The 26,687-nt window shown below is 37.3% G+C and overlaps 1 protein-coding gene across 3 annotated transcripts in view; it reads left to right on the top strand.

Annotated features, from left to right (window-relative positions):
- WNK3 (WNK lysine deficient protein kinase 3) overlaps positions 1-26,687 on the top strand; it is a 192,193-nt gene that overhangs the window by 127,327 nt on the left and 38,179 nt on the right. For all 3 annotated transcript variants that reach the window (XM_018043857.1, XM_005700891.3, XM_013976555.2), the window contains exons 11-17: positions 15,167-15,231; positions 19,649-19,796; positions 20,434-20,550; positions 21,693-21,848; positions 21,930-21,981; positions 23,559-23,699; positions 24,262-25,190. In XM_018043857.1, coding sequence (XP_017899346.1) covers positions 15,167-15,231; positions 19,649-19,796; positions 20,434-20,550; positions 21,693-21,848; positions 21,930-21,981; positions 23,559-23,699; positions 24,262-25,190 — 1,608 coding nt within the window. The remainder of the gene's footprint in view (positions 1-15,166; positions 15,232-19,648; positions 19,797-20,433; positions 20,551-21,692; positions 21,849-21,929; positions 21,982-23,558; positions 23,700-24,261; positions 25,191-26,687) is intronic.

Here is a 26,687-nt window from a genome sequence, read left to right as displayed (position 1 = left end):
CTGGGAGGGATTGGGGGCAGGAGGAGAAGGGGACGACAGAGGATGAGATGGCTGGACCGCATCACTGACTCAATGGACGTGAGTCTGAGTGAACTCCGGGATTTGGTGATGGACAGGGAGGCCTGGTGTGCTGCGATTCATGGGGTCACAAAGAGTTGGACACGACTGAGCGACTGAACTGAACTGAACCATGTACATGGCATTGTATTCTACTCAGGCCACCTTATTAGGAGGCATACTGGTAATGCCAATATTGATGATATTAACTTTTATTACTTGATTATTTTATTAATTTATTACTTTTATTACTTTATTAAGGCCTGCTAGATTTTTGCACCATAAAGTTACATTGTTTTCCTTTATAATTTATGAGTAATTTGTAAGGAGATATTTTGAGGCCATCTTAATATGCCTTTCCTCATCAAAACTTTCACCCATTAATTTTAGTATCTGTTCATGATATTCTATGTTCATCATTCCTCCTTATATTAATTAGTTGGCCTTTCTACCTCCTTTATTCACTGATTCATTCAGTCAGTCATTTGTTTATGTCAGTATGGACTCATGTCATTGTTCAGTTCATTCATGTCCAACCTTTTGTGACACCATGGATTGCAGCACACGAAACTTCCCTGTCCTTTGTCATCTCCCTGAGCTTGCTCAAACTCATATCCATTGAGGTGGTGATGCCATCCAACCATCTCGTCCTTTGTCACCGTCTTCTCTTCATGCCTTCAGTCTTTACCAGCATCAGCAATTTTTTCAGTGAGTCAGCTCTTCGCATCAGGGGGCCAAGGTATTGGAGCCTCAACTTCAGCATCAGTCCTTCCAATGAATATTCAGGGTTGATTTCCTTTAGGATTGACTGGATTGATCTCCTTGCTGTCCAAGAGACTCTCAAGAGTCTTCTCTAACACCACAGTTGAAAAGCATCAATTCTTTGGCACTCAGCCTTCTTTATGCTCCAACTCTCACATCCATACACACTACCCTTAAAACTGTAACTTTGACTATATGGACTTTTTTTGGCAAGTAATGTCTCTGCTTTTTAATACTCTCTCTAGGATTGTTGTAGCTTTTCTTCCAAGGAGCAAGCATCTTTTACTTTCATGTCTCTAGTCACCATCTGCAGTGGTTTTGGAGCCCAAGAAAATAAAGTCTCTCACTGTTTCCATTGTTTCCTTATCTATTTGCCATGAAGTGATAGGACTGGATGCCATGATCTTAGTTTTCTAAATATTGAGTTTTAAGTCGGCTTTTTCCACTCTCCTCTTTACACCTTCATCAAAAGCCCCTTTAGTTCCCCTTTGTTTTCTGCCATAAGGGTGGTGTCATCATCTGAGATTATTGCTATTTTTCCTGGCAATCTTGATTCCAACTTGTGCTTCATCTAGCCTGACATTTCGCATGATGTACTCTGCATATAAGTAAAATTAGCAGGGTGACAATATACAGCCTTGATGTACTCCTTTCCCAATTTGAACCAGTTCATTGTTCCATGTCCAGTTCTAATTGTTGCTTCTTGACCTGCATACAGGTTTCTCAGGATGCAGGTAAGGTGGTCTGGTATTCCTATATCTTGAAGAATTTTCCACAGTTTCTTGTGATCCACACAGTCAGTCTTTAGCCTAGTCAGTAAAGCAGAAGTAGATGTTTTTCTGGAATTTTCTTAGTTTTTCTATGATCCAACGGATGTTGGCAATTTGATCTCTGGTTCCTCTGCCTTTTCTAAATGCAGCTTGTACATCTGAAAGTTCTCAGTTCATGTACTACTGATGCCTAGCTTGCAAGATTTTGAGCCTAATCTTGCTAGCATGTGAAGTGAGTGTAATTGTGTGGTAGTTTGAGCATTCTTTGGTATTGCTCTTCTTTGGGATTGAAATGAAAACTGACCTTTTTCAGTCCTGTGGCCACTGCTGAGTTTTCTAGATTTGCTGCCATATTGAGTGCAACACTTTTACAGCACAATCTTAAAGGATTTGAAATAGCTCCACTGGAATTCCATCACTTTCACTAGCTTTGTTCATTGTGATGCTTCCTAAGGCCCATTTGACTTTGCATTCCAGGATGTCTGGCTCTAGGTGAGTGATCACACCATCGTACTTACCTGGGTCAATAATATCTTATTTTTTGTATGATTTTTTTGTGTATTCTTACCACCTCTTCTTAATCTCTTCTGCTTCTGTTAGGTCCATACCATTTCTGTTCTTTAATGTGCCCATCTTGGCATAACATGTTCCCTTGGTATCTCTAATTTTCTTGACGAGATCTCTGGTCTTTCCCATTCTATTGTTTTTCTCTATTTATTTGCCTTGTTCACTTAAGAAGCCTTACCTAACTCTTTTGCTATTCTTTGGAACTCTGCATTCAAATGGGTATATCTTTCCTTTTCTCCTTTGACTTTTGCTTCTCTTCTTTTCTCAGCTATTTGTAAGGCCTCCTCAGACAACCATTTTGCCTTTGGCATTTCTTTTTTGGAGGATAGTTTTGGTCACCACCTCCTGTACAATGTTACAAACCTCCATATATAGTTTTTCAGGCAGTCTATCAGATCTAATCCCTTGCATCTATTTGTCACTTCCTCTGTATAATTGTAAGGGATTTGATTGAGGTCATATCTGAATGGCCTGGTGGTTTTCTGTACTCTCTTCATGTTACGTCTGAATTTTTCAATAAAGAGTTCATGATCTGAGCCACAGTCAGCGCCTGGCCTTGTTTTGCTGACTGTATAGAGCTGCTCCATCTTCATCTGCAAAGAATATGATGAAGAAGTTCTCGAACTGTTTCAAAAGTTCTAGGCCCCACAACAGATTTCCCACCTGGGCATCCAGCAAAAGGACTGAGAATCCCCAAGGAATTTGACTTTTGAAAGGCCAGTGGCATTTCATTACAGAACTTCCACAGGACTGGGGAAACAGAGACTCTTGGAGGACACGAGCAAAACTTTTTGCACACTAGGACCCAAGAGAAAGGAGCAGTGACCCCACAAGAGACTGAGCCAGACTTGCCTATGAGTGTTTGGGAGTCTCTGGCAGAGGTGTGGGTTGACAGTGGGTTGCCTTGGGGTCAGGCACACTGACTGCAGCAGTCCTGGGTGGGGCAGCATGCTGGCATAAGTTCTTTTTGTGGAGGTGGCCATTACACCTACCTAGTTTGGCCTGGCCAAACTACAGGGAGCAAACACAGCACCATCCATCAGCAGAAAATTGGATTAAAGATTTACCAAGTATGGCCTTGTCCACAAGAGCAAGACCCAGTTTTCCCTACAGCCAGTCCCTCTCATTAGAAAGCTTCCACAAGCCTCTTATCCTCATCCATCAGAGGGAAGACAGAATGAAAACCATAATCACAGAAAACTAATCAAACTGATCATATGGACCACAACCTTGTCTAACTCAATGAAACTTAAGAGCCATGCCGTGTAAGGCCACCCAAGATGGATGGGTCACAGTGGAGAGTTCTGGCAAAATGTGACCCACTGGAGAAGGGAATGGCAAGCAACTTCAGCATTCGTGCCTTGAGAATGCCATGAACAGTATGAAAAGGCAAAAAGATATGACACTGAAAGATGAACTCCCCAGGTTGGTAGATGTCCAATGTGCTACAGGAGAAGAGCGGAGAAATAGCTCCAGAAGGAATGAAGAGACTGAGCCAAAGTGGAAACAAGGCCCAGGTGTGGATGTGTCTGGTGGTGAAAGTAAAATCTGATGCTGTAATGAACAGCATTGCATAGGAACCTGGAATATTAGGTCCATGAATCAAGGTAAATTGGAAGTGGTCAAATAGGAAATGGCAAGAGTGAACATCAACATTTTAGGAATCAGTGAACTAAAATGGATGGGAGAATTTAATTCAGATGACCACTACATCTACTACTGTGGGCCCAAATCCCTTAGAAGATATGAAGTAGTCCTCTTAGTCAGCAAAAGAGTCCGAAATGCAGTTCAGTTCAGTTCAGTTGCTCAGTCGTGTCCAATTCTGCAACCCCATGGACTGCAGCACACCAGGCCACCCTGTCTGTCACTAACTCCAGGAGTTTACTCAAACTCGTGCATTGAGTCGGTGATGCCATCCAACCATCTCATCCTCTGTCATCCCCTTCTCCTCTCCTCTTCAATCTTTCCCAGCATCAGGGTCTTTTCCAACGAGTCAGTTCTTCACATATGGTGGCCAAAGTATTGGAGTTTCAGCTTCAGCATCAGTCTTACCAATGAATATTCAGGACTGATTTCCTTTAGGATGAACTGGTTGGATCTGCTTGTTGTCCAAGGGCCCCTGAAGAGTCTTCTCCAACACCACAGTTCAAAAGCATCAATTCTTTGGCATTCAGCTTTCTTTATAGTTCAACTCTCACATCCATATATGATTACTGGAAAAACCATAGTTTTGACTATATGGACCTTAGTTGACAAAGTCAGAAGTGAAGTGAAGTCACTCAGTCGTGTTCGACTCTTTGTGACCCCATGGACTGAAGCCTACCAAGCTCCTCTGTCCATGGGATTCTCCAGGCAATAATACTGGAGTGGGTTGCCATTTCCTTCTCCAGGGGATCTTCTTGACCCAGGTATCAAACCCGGGTTTCCCACATTGGGGGCAGACGCTTTAACCTCTGAGCCACCAGGGAAGCAAAGTCATGTCTCTGCTTTTTAATATGCTATCTAGGTCAGTTACTTCTCCATTTCTCCATGGGGCTTTGATTCCTTTTAGTAAGAAAGGTAATTTAAGGATGAAAATCTGGATGTTGGGTGTGTTTGATGCTTCTTGGGAGTCATAGCTCCTAGGATTCCCATTGCACAGATTAAAATGCATGTGTGCACATGCAGGTGTGTGTGTGTGTGTGTGTGTGTGTGTGTGTGTGTGTGTGTGTGTGTGTATTTCATCCTGATACCTCCAGTCCATTTTGGGTTTGACTTTGTTTTCTAGGAAAATTTTTTTTTTGCCATATTTCCATAGTATACACCCAATATCTCCACTTGATTGTATAACAGGAATTTCAAATTTAATATGTCCAAAATTAAACACTTTTTTTGCACTCCCCTCCCACCACCACCCAAAGCCTGTTCCGTCCACAGTTGTCTTCATCTCAGCAAATAGCAACTTAGTCTTTCCTGGTACTCAAGCCATATATTTGTGGTCATCTTTTATTCCTCTCTTCCTCTCATGTCTCACTTCACATCATCAGAAAGTCTTTTGTCTTTTCCCTTGAACCATGTCTACAATCTGAGTACTTGTTACCACCTCCACCATAATTACTAGCATAATGATAACCATGCTAGTCTACTTTCTCTTTCTTGCATCATTTCATTAGACTTCTGGTTGTTGTTCTTCCTTGTGCTTTTGTTCTTTTATTGCCTTTTTTCTCATGATAGTAAGCAGAGTGGCCCTTTTAAAAATGTGTGGATCCATCCAACATATATGGATACCAAAATTTTTCCTTTTCTGCATCCTTGCTGAGTTGGCTTTACTTTGTGGGGACTCCTCCTCCTAGAATGCCAGATGACTCAGTCTCCTTTTTATCTCTGATATGCATTCTCACTTCTACCATTAAAATAAACAAACAAAAAACAGTGTTGGTTGCTCTCTCCAAATAATTATGGGTCTTCCCGTGTGGCTCAGATCTTAAAGAATTTTCCTGCAGTCCCTGTGTCGGTAAGATCCACTTAAGAAGGGACCGGCTACCCACTCCAGTATTCTTGCCTGGAGAATTCCATGGACTTACAGAAAGTTTGGAGGGGCTGGGACAAGAGTAATGCAATTTGCTGGTTGATACAGACTCTTGATAACTCAACTAGCAACAGATACTAAGGGGGAAAATATGAAGTATGTCTCCTTTAAGTTAGCTTCTCTTTGATGAGGCGATCTCTAGGAAGTTGCTGGAGTGAAGCCTGAGTAATGTTTTCTTCAGTTCAGTACTACCTGCCCTGTAATTAATGAAATTTCTTCCAGTTTCTATTACTCTTGTCTGTTAATCACTGTGTTGATGGTATGTTTCCATCTTTTTTATTCCTGTTTGTTTAATAGCCTGGGCATCATTATGTGAGTTTATTCATGGAACTATGCTGTGTGTGAATCAGTTATTTCTTAGGGTAAATTTCTTTATTCAGAATCTTGGCTTGGCCAAAAAATGGAATTAGATAAGCAATGACTTAATAGATAAAGGGTTCCATAAAAAATATGGAAATGGGTATCCTGCACATTCCTCACCTGATAATTTTCTTTAATTAAATAAGCAAAGTTTCACTGTTAAATAGGTATATACATCATACAAATAGGTTTGAGCTACTTTATATCTTTAGTTGGGCCTGAATTTTAATTCTTGCTCCTTGAAGTATTTATTGTATGATTTTAGGCAAGTTATTTATTTTAGCTTAGGTTCTTTTCATCTTTAAAATGAAGTTTTAAAATGCCTATCTTGCATTTGAAACTTACTTTGAAATGCATAAAAAATAAGATGGATTGATAGATATACATGTGATAATGCAAATATAGTAAAATATTGTAGACTGTGGGTGGTAGATGTATGGGTTTTCACTGAGCAATTATCAGGTTTTCTGTATGTTGGAAATTTTTCATAATGTTAGAAAAAATGCCTATTTTGCAGGCTTTTTAGGACTAGATGAGATACATGTGAGAAGTGCCTAACATGTAATAAATGCTCAATATATAATGGTTGTTTAAAAGTACTTTGTGGGGAGACATGTTTTATAGTGTCAATAGTACCAAGGCAGTTTATAAAATGTTTTAAAACAATAGTACAATAAGGCAGATTATAAAATGTTTCAAATTACTTGAAACAATTTTTAGAATAAAAACGTTTCCCAGTTTTACAGCTCTCCTTCATTCCAGAATAACTGAATAAGAATCTCTAGAATGTGCTTGAGCTTGAATTTTCTTTCCCTCTGTTTTATTTTTTCTCCTTTTTCCTTCTCTCTGCCTTTTCTTCCCTTAAGATTATAAAGTGTACTCAGGGCTAAGGACCATTGATGGGAAGAGGGCAAGTAATAGTGAAGTAAGTCTTATAAAAGAGAGAGAAGGGTTAAGAACTAATAGAAAAGCTTCTGTGGTATGCACAAGAGGTCTCTGCTCTTCAGTATTCTTTGGAGTCATTTGTTTATTCATTCATTTTCTTTTAATTTTTGCCTCCATCAGCTGTAGTCTTAGTTTCCTTATTGGTAAAACAAAAGTAATAGTACCTATGTTTAGAGTTGTCATAAGGGTTGAATTTAGTAAAATAATGAATATAAAGTGCTTCCCTGGTGGCTCAGATGGTAAAGAATCTGCCTGCAATGTGGGAGCCAGGGTTCGATCCCTGGGTTGGGAAGATTGACTGGAGAAAGAAACGGCTATTCTTGACTGGAAAATTCCATGGACAGAGGAGCCTGGCAGGCCTCAGTCCATGGGGTCGCAGAGAGTCGGACATGACTGAGCAACTTTCACTTTAGTATTTAATAAACACTCAATAAATAGTGATTGTTTTGTTGCTGTAATAACAATAAAAACAGTAAAAAAGGGAACATTATAATAGTGAAAGATTTTTGAGCAGCTATTATTTCAAGTGTTGGTTAGGCACTGGGGATATTGTGATAAATCTTACAGACACAGTCTCTTCCCACACTATCATAGGAAATAAAGATCAAGAAACAAGTTCAGGAGAACATTTTATTTATTTAAATATTTACTTTTCTTGTTGCATGGGGTCTTAGTTGCAGCAGGTGAGGTCTTTGTTACATCATACAAGATCTTTCATTGCAGTGCACAGACTCTCTAGTTGTGGCTCATTGGCTCAGTGCTTGCAGCATGGGGGCTTAGTTGCTTCTTGGCATGTGGGATTTTAGTTCCCTGACCAGGGATGGAACCTGAATCCTCTGCATTGCAAAGCATATTCTTAACCACTGGACCACTAGGGAAGACCCAAGAGAGCATTAGAAATACAAAAAACCTCGAATAGCCAAAGCAATCTTGAGAAAGAAGAATGGAACTGGAGAAATCAACCTGCCTGACTTCAGCTCTACTACAAAGCCACAGTCATCAAGACAGTATGGTACTGGCACAAAGACAGAAATATAGATCAATGGAACAAAATAGAAAGCCCAGAGATAAATCCATGCACCTATGGACACCTTATCTTTGACAAAGGAGGCAAGAATATACAATGGAGAAAAGACAATCTCTTTAACAAGTGGTGCTGGGAAAACTGGTCAACCACTTGTAAAAGAATGAAACTAGAACACTTTCTAAAACCATACACAAAAATAAACTCAAAGTGGATTAAAGATCTAAACATAAAATGAGAAACTATAAAACTCCTAGAAGAGAACATAGGCAAAACACTCTCCGACATAAATCAAAGCAGGATCCTCTATGACCCACCTCCCAGAATACTGGAAATAAAAGCAAAAATAAACAAATGGCACCTAATTAAAATAAAAAGCTTCTGCACAACAAAGGAAACTATAAGCAAGGTGAAAAGACAGCCTTCAGAATGGGAGAAAATAATAGCAAATGAAGCAACTGACAAACAACTAATCTCAAAAATATACAAGCAACTCCTACAGCTCAATTCCAGAAAAATAAACCACCCAATCAAAAAATGGGCCAAAGAACTAAACAGACGATTCTCCAAAGAAGACATACAGATGGCTAGCAAACACATGAAAAGATGCTCAACATCACTCATTACCAGAGAAATGCAAATCAAAGCCACAGTGAGGTACCATTTCACAGCAGTCAGAATGTCTGCTATCCAAAAGTCTACAAGCAATAAATGCTGGAGAGGGTGTGGAGAAAAGGGAACCCTCTTCCACTGTTGGTGGGAATGCAAACTAGTACAGCCACTATGGAGAACAGTGTGGAGATTCCTTTAAAAACTGGAAATAGAATTGCCTTATGACCCAGCAATCCCACTACTGGTCATACACACCGAGGAAACCAGAAATGAAAGAGACACGTATACCCCAATGTTCATCACAGCACTGTTTATAGTAGCCAGGACATGGAAGCAACCTAGATGTCCATCAGCAGACGAATGGATAAGAAAGCTGTGGTACATATACACAATGGAGTATTACTCAGCCATTAAAAAGAATACATTTGAATCAGTTCTAATGAGGTGGATGAAACTGGAGCCGATTATACAGAGTGAAGCAAGCCAGAAAGACAAACACCAATACAGTATACTAACGCATATATATGGAATTTAGAAAGATAGTAATGATAACCCTATATGTGAGACAGCAAAAGAGACACAGATGTATAGAACAGTCTTTTGGACTCTGTGGGAGAGGGGGAGGGTGGGATGATTTGGGAGAATGGCATTGAAACATGTTTAATAATATGTGTGAAACGAATCGCCAGTCCAGGTTCGATGTATGATATAGGATGCTCAGGGCTGGTGCACTGGGATGACCCAGAGGGATGGGATGAGGAGGGAGGGGGGTTCAGGATGGAGAACACGTGTACACCTGTGGTAGATTCATGTTGATGTATGGCAAAACCAATACAATATTGTAAAGTAATTAGCCTCCAATTAAAATAAATAAATTTATATTTAAAGAAATAAATGCTATGGTATACAGGAGAGAATGGTGTTGAAAGGTTGTTGTTGAACCACTCAAAGACGCCGGGATTCTTGGCCTCTGGAGAAGAAGAATTCAATCCGAGGCCAGAGACAAGGCTTAATTGCTCAGAGATTTTGTGTAATAAAGTTTTATTAAAGTATAAAGGAGATAGAGAAAACTTCTGACATAGGCATCAGAAGGGGGTAGAAAGAGTACCCCCTTGGTAGTGTTAGCCATGGAGTTATATACTCTCTAATTAGTTATTGCAGTGAATCAAAAGAATATCTGAAGGTTATAAAGACTTCACTAGACCTACTCCCATAATTTACACCTTAACAGGATTATCCAGAAGGTTTTTTCCAGAGACTGTCCTCAAGCAGGATACATTATTGTTATATAATCCTAAGGAATGTAGAGGGACAAAAACGTTTGTCCTTTCTTCCTCCTTGAGAACTCCAGACCCCTCTTTCCCTGGGGACCCCTGGACTTCTTATCAACCTGCCTAGGAAATGACTCTCTCAGTGTGGCCCATGGAATTCAGGCCTAGATTTGCTTCTCATTTTGGTCTTGTTCTCATTCTACAAGTGATAAGAGGTACTTTAGTTATATTGAAATTTGCTAGCTAGTTATCAAGGTCTCAGATATCCAGATATCAAGGTCTCATTATGAAAAGGGATTCGTATCTATCTTTGATTTGGATTTGAAGGTAAGGACTGGGGAGAAATGAGAAGAATATACTGTTTCCTACTTTCCCCTTCCACCATCTAACCTGGTCAATTCATACTGAAGATTTTTTCTCCTGGATAAATTAGATTGGCTTCTAATTAGAGATTAGATGATTAACTCTTTAATATAATCACTGTTTACATTTCAAAGTATTTGAAAGCAAATACTTTGTCAAAGAGATTTTTTTTTGTATACACAACATTAACAACATCTTGTTGTATCCAACTTTAACAAATCTTTGTATTAAAGAAACTTAAATAAATTATGGGGAGTCCTAGCAAGATGAAGCAGTAACATGGTGTCCTCATGCTTAAATCTGGAGGTAACATAAACAAAACATAGTTTCTATGACAACAATCTGGAATTATATTTTATAACCACTTATTATTAACAGAATTATTTTGGTCCTCAGAATCAAAGCTAATAGTTGATTCATCTGCTTTTTTAATTGCCAGCTTTATATCAAGTTCTGTCATAATATTTCTGGGAGTTCAAAATTATTATTTACATATAGAAGCCTGGCCATTTTTGTAGATGTTTTTCAAATTTAGTGAAATGTTCCATTTTTACTTTTGTCTAAAACAACTATAATGTTGTGCACTGGAATAATGGGAACCAGTCCTGAGATTACCAGATTTCAGGGTTGATAATTCTGTATAAAGTTCTTATTCCCAAAACAAGATGAATATAGTTAAGCTTGCTTAACACGAAGTGTGTATTCTTCTAGATCATTTTATAAGCTTATGCATACATGCAGTTTTAATGTAACCATAATGTATATAAATCTTTTTCCACATATAACATCTTACATGTTTTAGCACATTTTAAAGGGCTGCATAAAGCCTTTAGTATGAACGTACCATTATTTATTTTTGTTGTTGTTCAGTTGCGTCTGACTCTTTGGAACCCCATGGACTGCAGCATGCCAGGCTTCCCTGTCCTTCACCATCTCCCAGAGCTTGCTCAAACTCGTGTCCATTGAGTCGATGATGCCATCCAACCATCTCATCCTCTGTCATCTCCTTCTCCTCTTGCCTTCAATCTTTCCCAGCATCAGCGTCTTTTCTAATGAATCAGCTCTTTGCATCAGGTGGCCATATATTGGAACTTTAGCTTCAACATCACCCCTTCCAGTGAATATTCAGAGTTGATTTCCTTTAAGATTGACTGATTTGATCTCTTTGCTGTCTAAGGGACTCTCACGTCTTCTTCATCACCACAGCTCAAAAGCATCAGTTCTTCAGCGCTCAGCCTTCTTTATGGTCCAGCTCTCATATCCATACATGACTACTGGAAAAACCATAGCTTTGACTATATGGACCTTTGTTGGCAAACAAATGTCTCTGCTTTTTAATACACTGTCTATATTTGTCATAGCTTGTCTTCCAAGGAGCAAGCATCTTTTAATTTCATGGCTGCAGTCACCATCCGCAGTGATTTTGGAGCTCAAGAAAATAAAGTATGTCACTGTTTCCATTGCTTCCCCATCTACTTGCCATGAAGTGATGGAACTGGATGACATGATCCTAGTTTTTTGAATGCCGGGTTTTAAGCCAGCTTTTTCTACTCTCCTCTTTCACCTTCATCAAGAGGCTCTTTCGTTCCTCTTTGCTTTCTGCCATAAGGGTGGTATCATCATCCGAGATTATTGATATTTCTCCCTGAAATCTTGATTCCAGCTTGTGATTCATTCAGCCTGGCGTTTCACATGATGTACTCTGCATAAAAGTAAAATTAGCAGGGTGACAATATACAGCCTTGATGTACTCCTTTCCCAATTTTGAACCAGTTCATTGTTTCATGTCCAGTTCTAACTGTTGCATCTTGACCTACATATAGGTTTCTCAGGATGCAGGTAAGGTGGTCTGGTATTCCTATATCTTGAAGAATTTTCCACAGTTTCTTGTGATCCACACAGTCAGTCAAAGGCTTTAGCATAGTCAGTGAAGCAGAAGATGTTTTTCTGGAATTCTCTTAGTTTTTCTATGATCCAACAGATGTTGGCAGTTTGATCTCTGGTTCCTCTGCCTTTTCTAAATGCAGCTTGTACATCTGGAAGTTCTTAGCTCATGTACTGCTGATGCCTAGCTTGCAGGATTTTGAGCCTAATCTTGCTAGCATGTGAAATGAGTGTAATTGTGTTGTAGTTTGAACATTCTTTGGCATTGCCCTTCTTTGGTATTGGAATGAAAGTGGACCTTTTTCAGTCCTGTGGCCACTGCTGAGTTTTCCAAATTTTCTGGCATATTGAGTGCAACACTTTTACAGCATCATCTTTTAGGATTTGAAATAGTTCAGCTAGTATTTCATTACCTCCACTATGTTTGTTGGCAGTGATGCTTCCTAAGGCCCACTTAACTTCACACTGCAGGATGTCTGCGTCTAGGTGAGTGATCACACCACTGTGGTTATACTGGTTTATCCATCATCCATTATTTATTTAATGGAGCAGGTAAAAGAAACATGTGTCTATTTTTCTTCTTTTTCTTTTTGCTGTTTGTAATTATATTCCATGTTGTGAAGAACATCCTTATAGCTAAATCTTTGTATGAACTCTTGATTTATTTCCTGATTTTACTATAATTTACTCAGAGAAAAGGACCAGGGTAGTATAAAACTTTTGAATATTATCTTACAAGCTTAAAACCACTCTATGACAAACATTTGATTATCATTTGGCTGCTGCTGCTGCTAAGTTGCTTCAGTCGTGTCTGACTCTGTGTGACCCCACAGATGGCAGCCCACCAGGCTCCCCCGTCCCTGGGATTCTCCAGGCAAGAACACTGGAGTGGGTTGCCATTTCCTTCTCCAGTACATGAAAGTGAAAAGTGAAAGTGAAGTTTCTCAGTCATGTCTGACTCTGTGCGACCCCATGGACTGTAGCCCTCCAGGCTCCTCCATCCATGAGATTTTCCAGGCAAGAATACTGGAGTGGGGTGCCATTGCCTTCTCCTATCATTTGGCAGTGCCTAGCAGTATATGACTAGAATTTTTACATGTTGCAGATTCTAATGTTAAGGTTAAAATTAGAATTATTTACAACTCTTTTGATTCTGTGTTGTCTATAAACTCTGTGGAAGAATATGGAATTATATGAAATGGGATGCTTTTATATCTTTTCCCCCCAAATTACTCAGATTAATAGGATGTATAGTAAGATATTGCCAAATTTGCAGTTTATCGGATTCAGCCTTCTCAGTGAGTACCTACATGATAATATATTGCTATAAGCCTCACCTAAATATTTTTGTTAAAATAAAATATTGTACAATATTGGGTTAAAATCGGTGTTTCTTTGAGTAGTAGCTAACTTGTGTGCATTTGAAGCAGTTCTACTTTTCCATTCTGATATAATTCTTTGTTGTCAGCTGAAAGTGAAAGAAGAAAGTTGAACTTTGTTAATTTGATTTCTTATCTTGGTTACAGAACACATCTTAAAATCAGTAGAAGAATTAACAAAATGGAATATATTTTTTTCCAGTCAGCACACTTGATATTCTCGTGTGCTTATATTCAATTATGGCATTTCTTTAAGTTTGGTCCTTTTATAGGAAGAGTATTTATCAATAGGGTTTCCCTGATGGCTCATGTTGTAAATAATCTGCCTGCAATACAGGAGACCCAGGTTCAATCCCTGAGTCAGGAAGATCCCCTGAAGAAGGGAATGGCTACTCACTCCAGTATTCTTGCATAGAGAATTCCATGGACAGAAGAGCCTGGCCGGCTGTAGTCCTTGGAGTTGCAAAGAGTCAGACACAATTGAGTGACTCACATACAGTTTTGATTATTTCCTTGGGTTAAATTTCTAGAAATGAAATTGCTAGACATTTTAAAAACTTGGATAATTTAATTGTTGAATTACCCTTTAGAAAGGTCTAGCCAGTTTACAATCCCATAAATCCCAGTGGTTTATGAAAATGCCTATTTTTCTATACACTTAGTATTTGCTATCCTTTGAAAATTTTGAATTATACAATGTAAGTAGTAACATAAAAGCAATAAAATGGGAAAAAATAACCAAAGAATGCTATTTTCTTAACATGGTAGTGATTATAATATCTATTATAAATAGTCCAGGGAGATGAAGGAATATAAGTAGAGTCACCAGATATGGAAAAGCTCAACTCATTCACAGGAGCTAGAGTTCGGTATCACTTCAAGGGGAGAAGAACTAGAGAATGAGGCAGGGACCAGTTCATTAAGGACTTAATATGTCATCCAAAGGGACTTAACCTTATAGAAGATGAGGTGCCATCATTAGAGGATTTGAACTAGGTAGATAAGTGATTGATTTTGATAAATTTGCATTTTAAAGTCACTCTGCTGTCACCAGTGGCAATACATTGGATGGATTAGATAAATGTTTAAAATTATTTTCCAACAGAGTTGAAACTTGCATTTGTAAAGGGCTTAAACTTTTCTCCTAGAAGCCAGTATTGCACCTGTTGGATACTAACACCTCAAAGGGATTGCTGGCAGTAGTTCAGTGAAGAGAGAACAAGAGAGAGCGAGAGAGACCATACAGCATGTTAAACCTTGAAGCACTGATTTTTCTGTTTCTGGAGTGATAGCAATTCATTAGTAGTTTTGCAATTAGGACTGGAAGCCACTGAAAGATAACAAACAAAAGTATATGAAACAATGCTATCTTTTTTATGAAAAAGTCTTGGTGAATATCAATACTGCTACATTTTGTTTTTCTTTTTCTGGTAGTAACATCAATAGTAGGATTGATATAGACATTCAGTAATGTAGACATTCTACCTGGTTTGTGTGGTAACCAAAATATGAAATGTAACAGACATGTTTTCTGCAATAATAGCAAATTACACCGTCAACTTGAAGTTTGCTGTTATAAAGTTTTATTTCTGTGCTATTTACAGCCTGTATCCCAAGCAGTTGGAGCTGAACAACAAGCAACTCTTCTAAAACCAGATTTAGTTCAAAGGTGAGTATCTTCAAATTAGTACCATGAAAGCAATGAGGGCATGTTGAAGTATTTGCCTTCTTTAGGTGCTTAGTCTCTTGACTACAGAAGCTTCTGTGTTCTAGTATTTGTGTGTATATTCAATAAAAATAGTATATATTATTCTTACTTTTTTATATTAATAGGGATCATATGGATTGTGATATTATTGACCATTTTCTTGTTCACATTATTATAATAGTCTGGATTTTTTTTTTTTTGGCATGTGGGATCTTAGTTCCCTGACCAGGGTTCGAATCTAGGCCCTTGGTGGTGAGAGTGCAGAGTCCAAACCACTGGACCACCAGGGAATTCTCTTCATATTCTGTTCTTAAGAAAAGATTGTAAGAATTTAAAAAAGGAAATAATGTAATTTAAAGTTCCAGCTAATCTAAATAATTTACAACCAGATATAATAATATATTATTATAAAAACCAGATAATTTTATGTATTGTATATATATAATTGTATTTTCATTTGGTAATAACTTTCTGACCCAGGAATCAAACTGGGGTCTCCTACATTGCAGGCAGATTGTTTACCAGCTGAGCTACCTGGGAAGCCCCTATCTTGTTCAGATTGGCTTAATTTCATTTGTTCTGTATTCAAATTCACTGATATTGATTCTTTCCTTTGTCCTGTTCATTCTGCTATTGTGCAAAATGAATCACTTATTTCTATGATTGTATTCCTTTTATAATTTCCATTTCGTTCTTCCTTAATATATTCTATTATTATGAGATTTTCTGACTTTTCATTTGTTTCAGGAGTAGTTGTAATTGATCTTTGAAACAATTTGATAAAAAATCTTTGTCAGGTAGTTCTGATTCATCCTGATTCATCCTGGTCTTGGCATCTCTTGATTGACTTTTCACATTCAAGTTGTGATTTTCCTGGTTTTGGGTATGACAAAGAATTTTCATTTGTATCCTGGACATTTTGGACATTATGTTAGGATATTCTGGATCCTATTTAAATCCTCTATTTTAGCAGGCAGTCACTGTGTTTAGGTGCCAAGGTACTCGTTTATCGATACTTTTGTGGACTATGGTTTAATGCCAATTTAGTTTTCAGAGTCCCTGTAGTACTATTCTGGTCTGCTTTGGTTCATCTTATATCACTGGGGCCCACTGCTGGACCAAGGGGTTGGAGAACAGTGCCCTAGGCCCACTGCCCTAGGCTCTCTCTCCAGACCACATGCTACTGGTGGAGTTCCCACCAGCATTACCAAGGGAGGAAAGGGCTCACTTTAACTACCTTCTGTTGCTGAGTTAGGGCTCAGGAGACCACTGTGCTTGAGCTACCTTTGCCTTTTGGCCAAGAGTCAAGAGACGCTGAACTTGGACTGCTTTCTGTCACTGGGTGGGTAACCAGATGCTTAGCTGCTATATTTTTCTTCAAGTCCTGGGAGTCCCTAGCCAGTCTGCCTTCATCTTTTCACTCTTCAGTGCCCTCCTGTGATACTCTACTGTATTATTTCCAGGTTTTATTGTTATACTTAGGGGTATAATTTCTGCCATCTTGTTCCAAACCCTAAACTAGTGTTTTAAAATAACTTTGTAAAGTGAATGATACAACTGCATTGGCTAAAATTATATCCGTTTTATCCTCTTAAGGTGTTATGTTACTGCTATTTCTATGTCAATGAAAGAACTAAGAGCAGTATTACTGAATCTTCTTTCTCCACTTGTAGTTATGGAAATTCTTTTTCACAGGGACATAGAAAAAATATTAGGGGCTGTTTTTCTTTTCTTGTGTATCTTTATACAGATACTTCATGAGTAGTTCTTTAGGAGAAAGGACTTAACCTAAAAATCAATTTTAAAAATATCTGGTGCTTACAGACCTCATTTAAGTTTCAAATGTGTTGTAATATATTCAAATGTATTAAGGAAAAAGCTGAAAAATACCTTTGATACAGATCAACAGAAAGTCTGCCCTGTCATAATCATATTGAACCTTGAACCTGCAAAATATAGATAGTTAGAATTAATAAAGTTGAATAATTTTCACATTATTCATTCAGTTTTTTTAACCAAAATTGTGGTGTATTTTTTCTTCTTCCTTCCTCCCTCACTCCCTCCCTCCTCCTTTGTTTGTTTCTTTCTTTCTATTGAGGTAAACCTGATGTATACCTTTATGTTAGTTTCAGATGTACAATATAATGATTTACTATGTTTATATATTGTGAAATGATCACAATAAGTCTAAACATTCATCACCATATATATTTAATAAAGATTTTTTTCTTATGATGAGAACTTTAAAAATCTACTCTGAGAAACTTTGAAATATGCAGTACAGTATTATTAACTATCGTCTCCATGATGTACATTATATCCCCATGATTTAATTATTTTATAACTGGTATTAATAGTTTGTACATTTTGACTCCCTTTCACCCACTCTCTACCTTCCCCCCACTCCTGCCTCTGGCACCCACCAGTCTATCCTCTATATCTTTGAGCCTGGGAAAGTTTTTGCTTGGTTGTTTTTTCCTATTTTTAGATTACACAAAAAGATCATATGGTTTTTGTATTTCTCTTTCTGACTTACTTCACTTAGCATAATGCCCTCAACTTCTATGTATGTTGTTACAAATGGCAAGATTTCATTCTTCTTATGTTGTTGTTCAGTTGCTAAGCCATATCTGACTCTTTGCAACCCCATGGACTGCAGCATGCCAGGCTTCCCTGTCCTTCCCTATCTCCCAGATTTGCTCAAACTCATGTCCATTGAGTAGGTGATGCCATCCAACCATATTATTCTCTGTTACACCTTTCTCCTCCTGCCCTCTGTCTTTCCTAGTATCAGGGTCTTTTCCAGTGAGTCGGCTCTTCACATCAGGTGGCCAAAGTATTGGAGCTTCAGCTTCAGCATCAATCCTTCCAATGAATATTCAGGACTGATTTCCCTTAAGATTGACTGGTTTGATTTCCTTGCTGTCCAAGTGACTCTCAAGTATCTTCTTCAGCACCACAATTTGAAAACATCAATTCTGTGGCACTCACCTTTTTTTATGGTCCAACTCTCATATCCATACATGACTACTGGAAGAACCATAGCTTTGACTATATGGACCTTTGTTGGCAAATGAATGTCTCTGCTTTTTAATGCACTGTCTAGGTTTGTCATAGCTTTTCTTCCAGGGAGCAAGCGTCTTCTAATTTCATGGCTGCAGTCACCATCTGCAGTGATTTTGGAGCCCCAAAAAATAAAGTTTGTCACTGTTTCCATTGTTTCCCCATCTACTTGCCATGAAGTAATGGAACCAGACGCCATGATCTTTGTTTTTTGAATGTTGAGTTTTAAAGCAGCTTTTTCCAGTCTTCTCTTTCAACTTCATCAAGAGCCTCTTTAGTTCCTCTTTACTTTCTGCCATTAGGGTGGTATCATCTGCATATCTGAGGTTATTGATATTTCTCCCGGCAATCTTGATTCCAGCTTGTATTTCATCCTGTCTGGCATTTTGCATGATGTACTCTGCATATAAGTTAAATAAGCAGGAAGACAATATACAGCCTTGTCGTACTCTTTTCCATTTGGAACCAGTCTATTGTTCTATGTCCAGTTCTAACTGTTGCTTCTTGACTTACATACAGGTTTCTCAGGAGGTAGGTAATGTGGTCTGGTAGTCCCATCTCTTGAAGAATTTTCCACAGTTTGTTTTGATCCACACAGTCAAAGGCTTTAGTATAGCCAGTGATCAGGAGTAGATTTTTTTCAGGAATTCTTTTTATAGCTGAATAATATTCCTTTTCTTTATCTAATTTTCATTTCTTGTTCTGTTTCCTATACTATTCCTGTCTTCCACACCTCGTCTATCCTCTGTTGATTTTGTTACATGAACAGGTATATTATTTTAAGTTAGAATTGGTTTTTAGAATTTTATTTGAACATATTTTTAAGAAAATCCTAAACAAACAAAATAAAATTGGTCAAGAACATCCACTGATAAAAGCTTCCACAGAGGTCCATCACTAGCAGTGTTTTTCTTTCACTCCCATTACTATGAGATGTTTGCCTAATACATACAAAGTAATCTCAGTGTTTCGTAACTTTTAAAAACAGCTTCATTGAGACATAATTCACATACCGTTAAATTTTCACCCATTTAAAGTGTACAATTCAATGACATTTAGTATATTTGCAAAGTTGTACAATCATAACTTTTTGAGAGATATTTTATAACTTATATATTTTATTTAAACTCATTATTATTTTATAATCGAGTGTTTTTCTTAGAATTTTACCATCAAAATGGAATGATTCTAGCCATACAGGGATTTCAGATGTTATAAATCTGATTTGGGTTAAATATTGGACTTTGAGAATCATAGAATAATGTCTTCTCTGAGAAACTGAATTGGAGTTGGCTTTTTTTTTTTTAAATAATAGTTTGAATCATGATGTGGCACCTGTGAAGGAAAACACAAATACCCCTGATAACCCAAGTGGAAATGGCAAACAAGATCGGATCAAACAGAGAAGAGCTTCCTGTCCTCGGTCAGAGAAGGGAACTAAATTTCAGCTTATTGTTCTTCAGGTCAGTGTGTAAATATGACTTGGTTAAGAGTGCATGTTGAGGTCTGGGGAGTCAGGGAGGGGCGATGTTGCTGTGGCAGTGAGTATAGAGTATTATGAAATTCTTCAGCAGACACCTTTGAGCACAAATCTTTGTATTTGTGCTGATTATTTCCTTATGATAGATTCTTGGAAGTAGAATTATTGATCAGAATATGAAGATTTTTAAACTTTCTCAATACATATTTCTAGATTGCTGTCCAGAAAGGTTGGACCAGTTTACATTTCTATTATTAGTGTATTTTTCTTTGCTTAAATGTCAATTTGTGGGATTAGGAGAATTTTGAAAATGATTGGCCAGATTTAGATCTTTGCATTGCAGATAGTTATAGGGATTATTGTAACTGTTTTTGGATTTTTATAAAAATTGTGTTCCTTTTCTTTCCGATTTTTTTGCTGAATAATTTGAGCCTTAGATTTGTCATACAGTGATTATTTAGACAGTATTTCACCAAGGGAAAAGCAGAATCTTTTTAGATTCTCAATATTTTAGACCATTTTTTCTTATATTTTATGTGAGCTCATCAAAATATTTCTTGTTTCATTTGCAAAGAGAAGGCAATGACTGACTCTTAAACTAGTAAAATATTTGTGCCCAGGTTTCTACCTCTGGAGACAATATGGTGGAGTGTCAACTGGAGACACACAATAACAAGATGGTCACCTTCAAGTTTGATGTTGATGGTGATGTACCAGAGGATATTGCAGACTATATGGTAAGTACAGAAAAGACAAATTATTTTCCCTTCAGCATTCTTTGTCTTTTCCCCCTTTAATTCTCCCCCATCATTTACTGAGAGCCATATTTTCTTAGGGTACTGCTGCTTTTTAAAATTTGTAAAGAGCTAAATTGGTTATGATCAAAAGTAAGTCACTATACCCCCTCTGGTGTCAGTATATTTATGTGTAGAATATGAGGGAGTTTCATTAAGAGAGGAGCTAGGTCAGTGGTTCTTAACTCTAGCTGCATGTCAAAATCAACAGAAGAGCTTTTACAAAACAGTCCTTTGGGGAATTCCTTAGAGGTCCAGTGGTTAGGACTTGGAGCTTTAACTGCAGTTGCCCAGGTTCAGTCCCTGGTTGGGGAACTAAGATCCTGCAAACCACATGGTGTGGCCAAAAAAAACCCTAAGACAAAAACAGTTCTGTTTCCTGGGTCCCTAATTAAATTAGAATTTGGGGGGATGAGGCCTAAGCATTAATAGTTTATACAGTTATAACATCTTACATAAAGGTGTTCAAGTAATGTTCATCATTTCATTTAGTTTTTGTATTTTCTTTGAATCGCTAGGCTTAAGTTAGTATTCCCCTCTTTTTTTAGGGGAATGGGCTAGGGTGGCAGGAAGAGTACATAATACTTTCGTTTCTGCCAGTTTTCTTTGGATATACATTCCTGGCCAAGCAGAATTTAACATTTGAAAATGTTAATAATATTGTGAATTCTGCCTCTTATTCACCTTAGTATTTTGTGAACTGTCTTGGGGCCATACTTTATCATCTTTAGAGATGTTTCATTTTGTGATTTTTGATTTAAAAGCTTTTGGGTTTGGACATCCTAGTTTTAAATGTAAACATTGCCTCAGTTATGTTCTTCAAATGGCAATTAATTTATAGAATGCCAAAATTTTTTAAAATGTTGGCTTCTGGTAAGTAGTGCCAATCTGACAAATGCTGGTGATCTCAAGTAGAAAGAATAATTTAATGTGTTGTCTGGCATTTTATTGCTAGTCTTTCTTAACTCTGTTGTGGCAATCAGATCTAAATAGCAATTAATTTTTCTATACAGTAGTCATCATATTATAATTTTGAAGACACTAAATGCATTCTTTTGAATAGGCTTACTTTTCCTTTTGGATAGGTTGAAGATAACTTTGTCCTGGAAAGTGAAAAAGAAAAATTTGTGGAAGAATTGAGGGCTATCGTTGGTCAAGCCCAGGAGATCCTTCATGTTCACTCTGCTACAGAAAGAGCTGTTGGAGTTGACTCTGTTACTGTGGAACCCAGCAGTAGCCAAGTAAGAGCAGTTGCTTAGCAAATAGGTCTTCTCGAATATGTATCAGGAACTTCTTTATTTATCTATTCATTTTTAATTCAGACAGGATCATCTGAACAAGTACAGATAAATTCTGCGTCCAGCCAAACCAGCAGTAAGTATATTTAACAAAATTTACCATTTGGCTTTTGAAGCAAGACATTTGGAAACTTTTAATTTACATACCTTGGGAAGGATATCAGCCGATAAAGGAATTTGATAAATTGTTAATATAGGTTTCCCCACACTTTGAAAGGACTTTATAGTTCAGAAATAAGAAGTAAAAAAAGTGAGAATTAAAACTCTTCTCCAGATTTCCTCCAAGTATTGGTTCTTTACCTGATTAATTTATTTCTGAGTTGTCACATGGTATGTTATCAGAAAAGCAGTCACAGTACTGATGACCTTTAACAGCTTTAATGTTTGAACTTAACTGGCAAGTTTTATTTTTCTCCTGATATGAGATGGACAGTGACTTTCTTAACTAAAATCACTGTGTTCTGAGTTTGCCTCATGTTTAATATCAGTAGCATTCGTTTCTTGATTTCATTCCACCAATGATATGCTTCTACCTGCTCTGATCACTAATAAGTTTTTGTAAATCAGATACCAGATAAACTTCCATGGACGAAAAATGAGGTCTTCTATTTTCTCTTCTCACAACCTTTTTTCTCCATTCTTTTTAGCTCTGATCATAGGTATATTTAGAGTATCTGTGAGGGGGAGAAGAGCCATAGACAAATGAGGACCTCTGAAGGAATTAATAATAGCATGAAGAAACAACAGGTGGTGTGGGAGTCATGGAACCAGATACCGTTATCTTGAAAGTTAGATTGTTTTAGGATGCTAGGGTTCTCCTCTGTCTTCATTTTCTTATTAGTAGGAGTTTGAGTAGATTTCTAACTGGCAAAGTAGGGTAAAGTTTAAAAGAGAATTACTTATTTGAATAAGTTAACAAAGTAGGAATACAGATGTAGGGGCTTATTTTTCTTTATTTTTTAAGTTGTTATAAAGTAAAATTGGCTTTTTTTCTTTTGGTGTAGAGTTCTGTAAATTTTAGTCCTCTTATAGATATGTATATACGTATACACATATATGTATACACATATACGTATACACATATACGTATACACAGGGGCTTCCCTGGTGGCTCAGAGGTTAAAGGATCTGCCTGCAATGCGGGAGACCTGGGTTTGATCCCTAGGTGGGGAAGATCCCCTGGAGAAGGAAATGGCAACCCACTCCAGTATTCTTGACTGGAGAATCCCATGGACGGAGGAGCCTTGTGGGCTACAGTCCACAGGGTCGCAAAGAGTCGGATATGACTGAGCGACTTCACTATAGATATGTGTAAGCACCACCATAATCAAGGTACAAAACAAAGATGTAGGTTTTAATGGAAAAAATGCTTTTCATTTTTTTCCAAAAAGAAGTGCCCTGCTTTTAATCACTACTGATGCAGTGTTCGTTTCTGAAGAATCCAAAATCCTTCTCTAAAGATATCTTGCACTTAGTTTTTTAGAGTGTTTGTCAATTGGGTTTGGGAGGTCTGGTCTTAGAAGTAAGTTAGCCTAGTGCTGTTGGAAATGGAGATAAAAGACAATTTGTTGTTTTAACCTGATTTTCTTAGTTAACAAGTTAAACATATTGACAGTTGCTTACCATATTAATTTTTGCCAATTCTTTCTACAGATGAATCTGCTCCTCCTCAGTCATCCCCAGTTGGTCGATGGCGATTTTGTATAAATCAGACAATAAGAAACCGGGAGGCTCAATCTTCTCCTTCTCTTCAGCAGTACATGCCTACAGTTCCTGGGTTAAACCTACTTTCTAGTAAGTGTTTGTTGTCTGCACCTTTAATCAGACCTAGAAGATGGGGATGCAAAATATATACCATATCTTTAAGTTGTTTTCATGGAAAAGACTCTGATGCTGGGAAAGATTGAAGGCAAAAGGAGAAGAGGGCAGCAGAGGATGAGATGATTAGATAGTATCACCAACTCAATGGACATGAATTTGAGCAAACTCTGGGAGATAGGAAAGGACAGGGAAGTCTGGCGTGCTACAGTCCATAGGGTCGCCAAGAGTTGGACATGACTAGTGACTGAACAACAATATGGGTATTTTATTTCATTTATGAGAATTTCCATAAGCATTTTTGAAGATGTTAATATTAGAATATAACTTAAGCCATTTAAATTTCATTATTTATGAAAAAAAAAAAGGTTTTTCTCCTTGTCAGGTTGAATTCTGTGTATTTTGATTCTTATTTACAAGAGTAGTTTCACACTGGTTCTGATTTGCACCTTGTTCCTCCTTGTCCCTTTTGAGTTTGGACTAGTCTATGCTTTGTGCTTACCAATACATGCTTAGCCATTCTTTGTTATTATTTCAGGTCCAAGAAACATAAGTAATAAGGAAATAACACAGGACACACTGCTTACTCTAGAAAGTAATCCGTGCCAGCGTGTACTTTTCACCTCCACATCACAACACAAGGATGTAGTTGATGGTAAGATTTCTGAATATGCCAGTGTAGAAACTAAGCAGCCAGCTATACTTTATCAAGTAGAAGATGACAAGCAAATAACGGCACTAGTTGCTAGTAGTTCCAGTCATACTGCTACTTCGGTTCATGCAGTTCCACTTGAATGTGAGGGACTCACCAATGAAGCAGGCATATTTCTACCTGTGTATCCAGGTCACCAAGCTGCCAGTCAGGCAGCTTCTGACGAGTCAACTCAGATTGCTGCTAACTGTCTTACAACCCCGGCATTTATATCTGATCAAAAGCCTCAATCCTTACTAGTGCAGCAGCGAACTACGGATGCAGAATTCATTTCCCAAGAAGGAGAAACTGCAGCGAACATGGAAGCAAGTTCTCCTAAGATGGTCGTTCCCACTCAGAATCCTGGCCTTGAACCAACCAGCCTTCTATCCTCTACTGTCCTGGAATCAGATGGGGAAAGACCTCCAAAAATGGAATTTGCAGACAACCGAATTAAAACTCTGGATGAAAAATTAAGAAATTTGCTCTATCAGGAGCATAACATACCTAGCATCTACCCTGAGAGTCAGAAGGATACCCAAAGCATAGACTCTCCATTTTCTTCCTCTGCTGAAGATGTACTCTCATGTCCAGTGCCAGAAGTCATAGGCACCAGTCACTGTGGAATTCGAGATAGTACTGCACAGTCCCCTAATTTTCAGCAGACAGGCTCTAAGATTCTGTCCAATGTGGCTGTGAATCAGCCTGCTAACATATCAGTGTTCAAAAGGGACCTGAATGTGATAACTTCTATACCCAGCGAATTATGTTTACATGTAAGTATCATTCTTTCTAACCAATTCCTTATGCTTTTAAAAGAAATGCCTTCTTTTCTAAAGTTCTGTCCTTTGAAATGAAATTATCTATGTCATAAGATTCTGAGGTCACAGGTGTTTAAAAGGCCATGGCTTAGGATGCAGGGGCCTAAAACTTCTTAATAGAGGCAGTAGAACTATCTTTGGTGAGAGACCCCTCTGTTGAATTAGCTAGGAACTTGTGAGCAATGTTTATGTTTATATTAATGACAGAACAGGACTGATAGAGTGTTTTAGGGGATAGGAAGAACTTGCTTTCAGATTTCCACTTAAAAATACCTATTATCAGTTTCCTTTTAAAAATTTTATGGTTCTAATTTAATCTTGTTTGTGGGTTTTTTATTTGAAAAAATTTTTTTAAGAAAATTAAAATCCCCCATAATCTCCTGACTTGTTTTTTTCTCAATGTATGTAATGTAAGAATTTAACTTCTCTTTTCTGTTCCTTCAGCTCATAGGGATAACCACTATCTGGTGCTTATCCACTATATGGTACTTATCCTTCTTGACTTAAGCTTATACAGATCTAGATAAAAACCTATAACTTTTTATTCAATAAAATTGGATTGTGCTATAAACATATTGGTCTACAACTTAATTTTTTATTTTATAGTATATCATAGACATTTACAAATATTTATCACTGTATCTCTATTATTATTAATATATAAGTAATATATGCATATATATAAAGTAAAATCCACCCCACTTCCAAACCTATAGACACAGCTGTTAATAAATCTTCCCAGACATGGTTTTAACTGACATACAAATATTTATATAGCACTTTTTTATATGCATTATATCTATTTACAAAGATACAGATATATACTGTATATTTATATACATATACTTCCTTATATACATGTACTATTCTGCATTTTTTCTGCCACTTACAGACATCTATCCATATCAGAATCCATAGTTTTACCTCACCTAACAGCATAACATCCCATTGAATAAAAATAACTTATTTTTTTATAAACTAGTAATTTAAAATTATGCAGTTAATGCATAAACACAAAATTTCAGAAGGATAGGAAATTAAATTGTTGTGTTGACACTCCCACTCCCCAAACATTTAAGTTCCTGGTTTTAGTTCTTGTGGTCATTGCTATTAATAACTTATAAATAATATACTTACTGATTTTTGGATTTAGCAATTTCCTACAATAAAATCTGACTATTTCTCTGAATGGTGGAGAAATTATATTTTCTCTTTCCTCTATTTTTCTTCCCTATACACCTCCCATTTTTTATTACTTAAATTACATTTTAGCATTAGCAAAGTTTATAACATCTACATTTTTTAATAGTTGGTTATGCCTTGTCTGTAGGTTGATTGGAAGAATTGAAAATCAGTAAATAACATATGTGTTATCTGATGATCATGTAATGTGATTAGAACCATAAAAAATGAAATGTAATTCTCTCTATTATTTAAGCTTTTTTGCTCAAA

Source organism: Capra hircus, assembly GCF_001704415.2.
Source record: "Capra hircus breed San Clemente chromosome X unlocalized genomic scaffold, ASM170441v1, whole genome shotgun sequence".
NCBI lineage: Eukaryota > Metazoa > Chordata > Mammalia > Artiodactyla > Bovidae > Capra > Capra hircus.
This window is presented reverse-complemented; position numbering and strand designations above follow the sequence as displayed.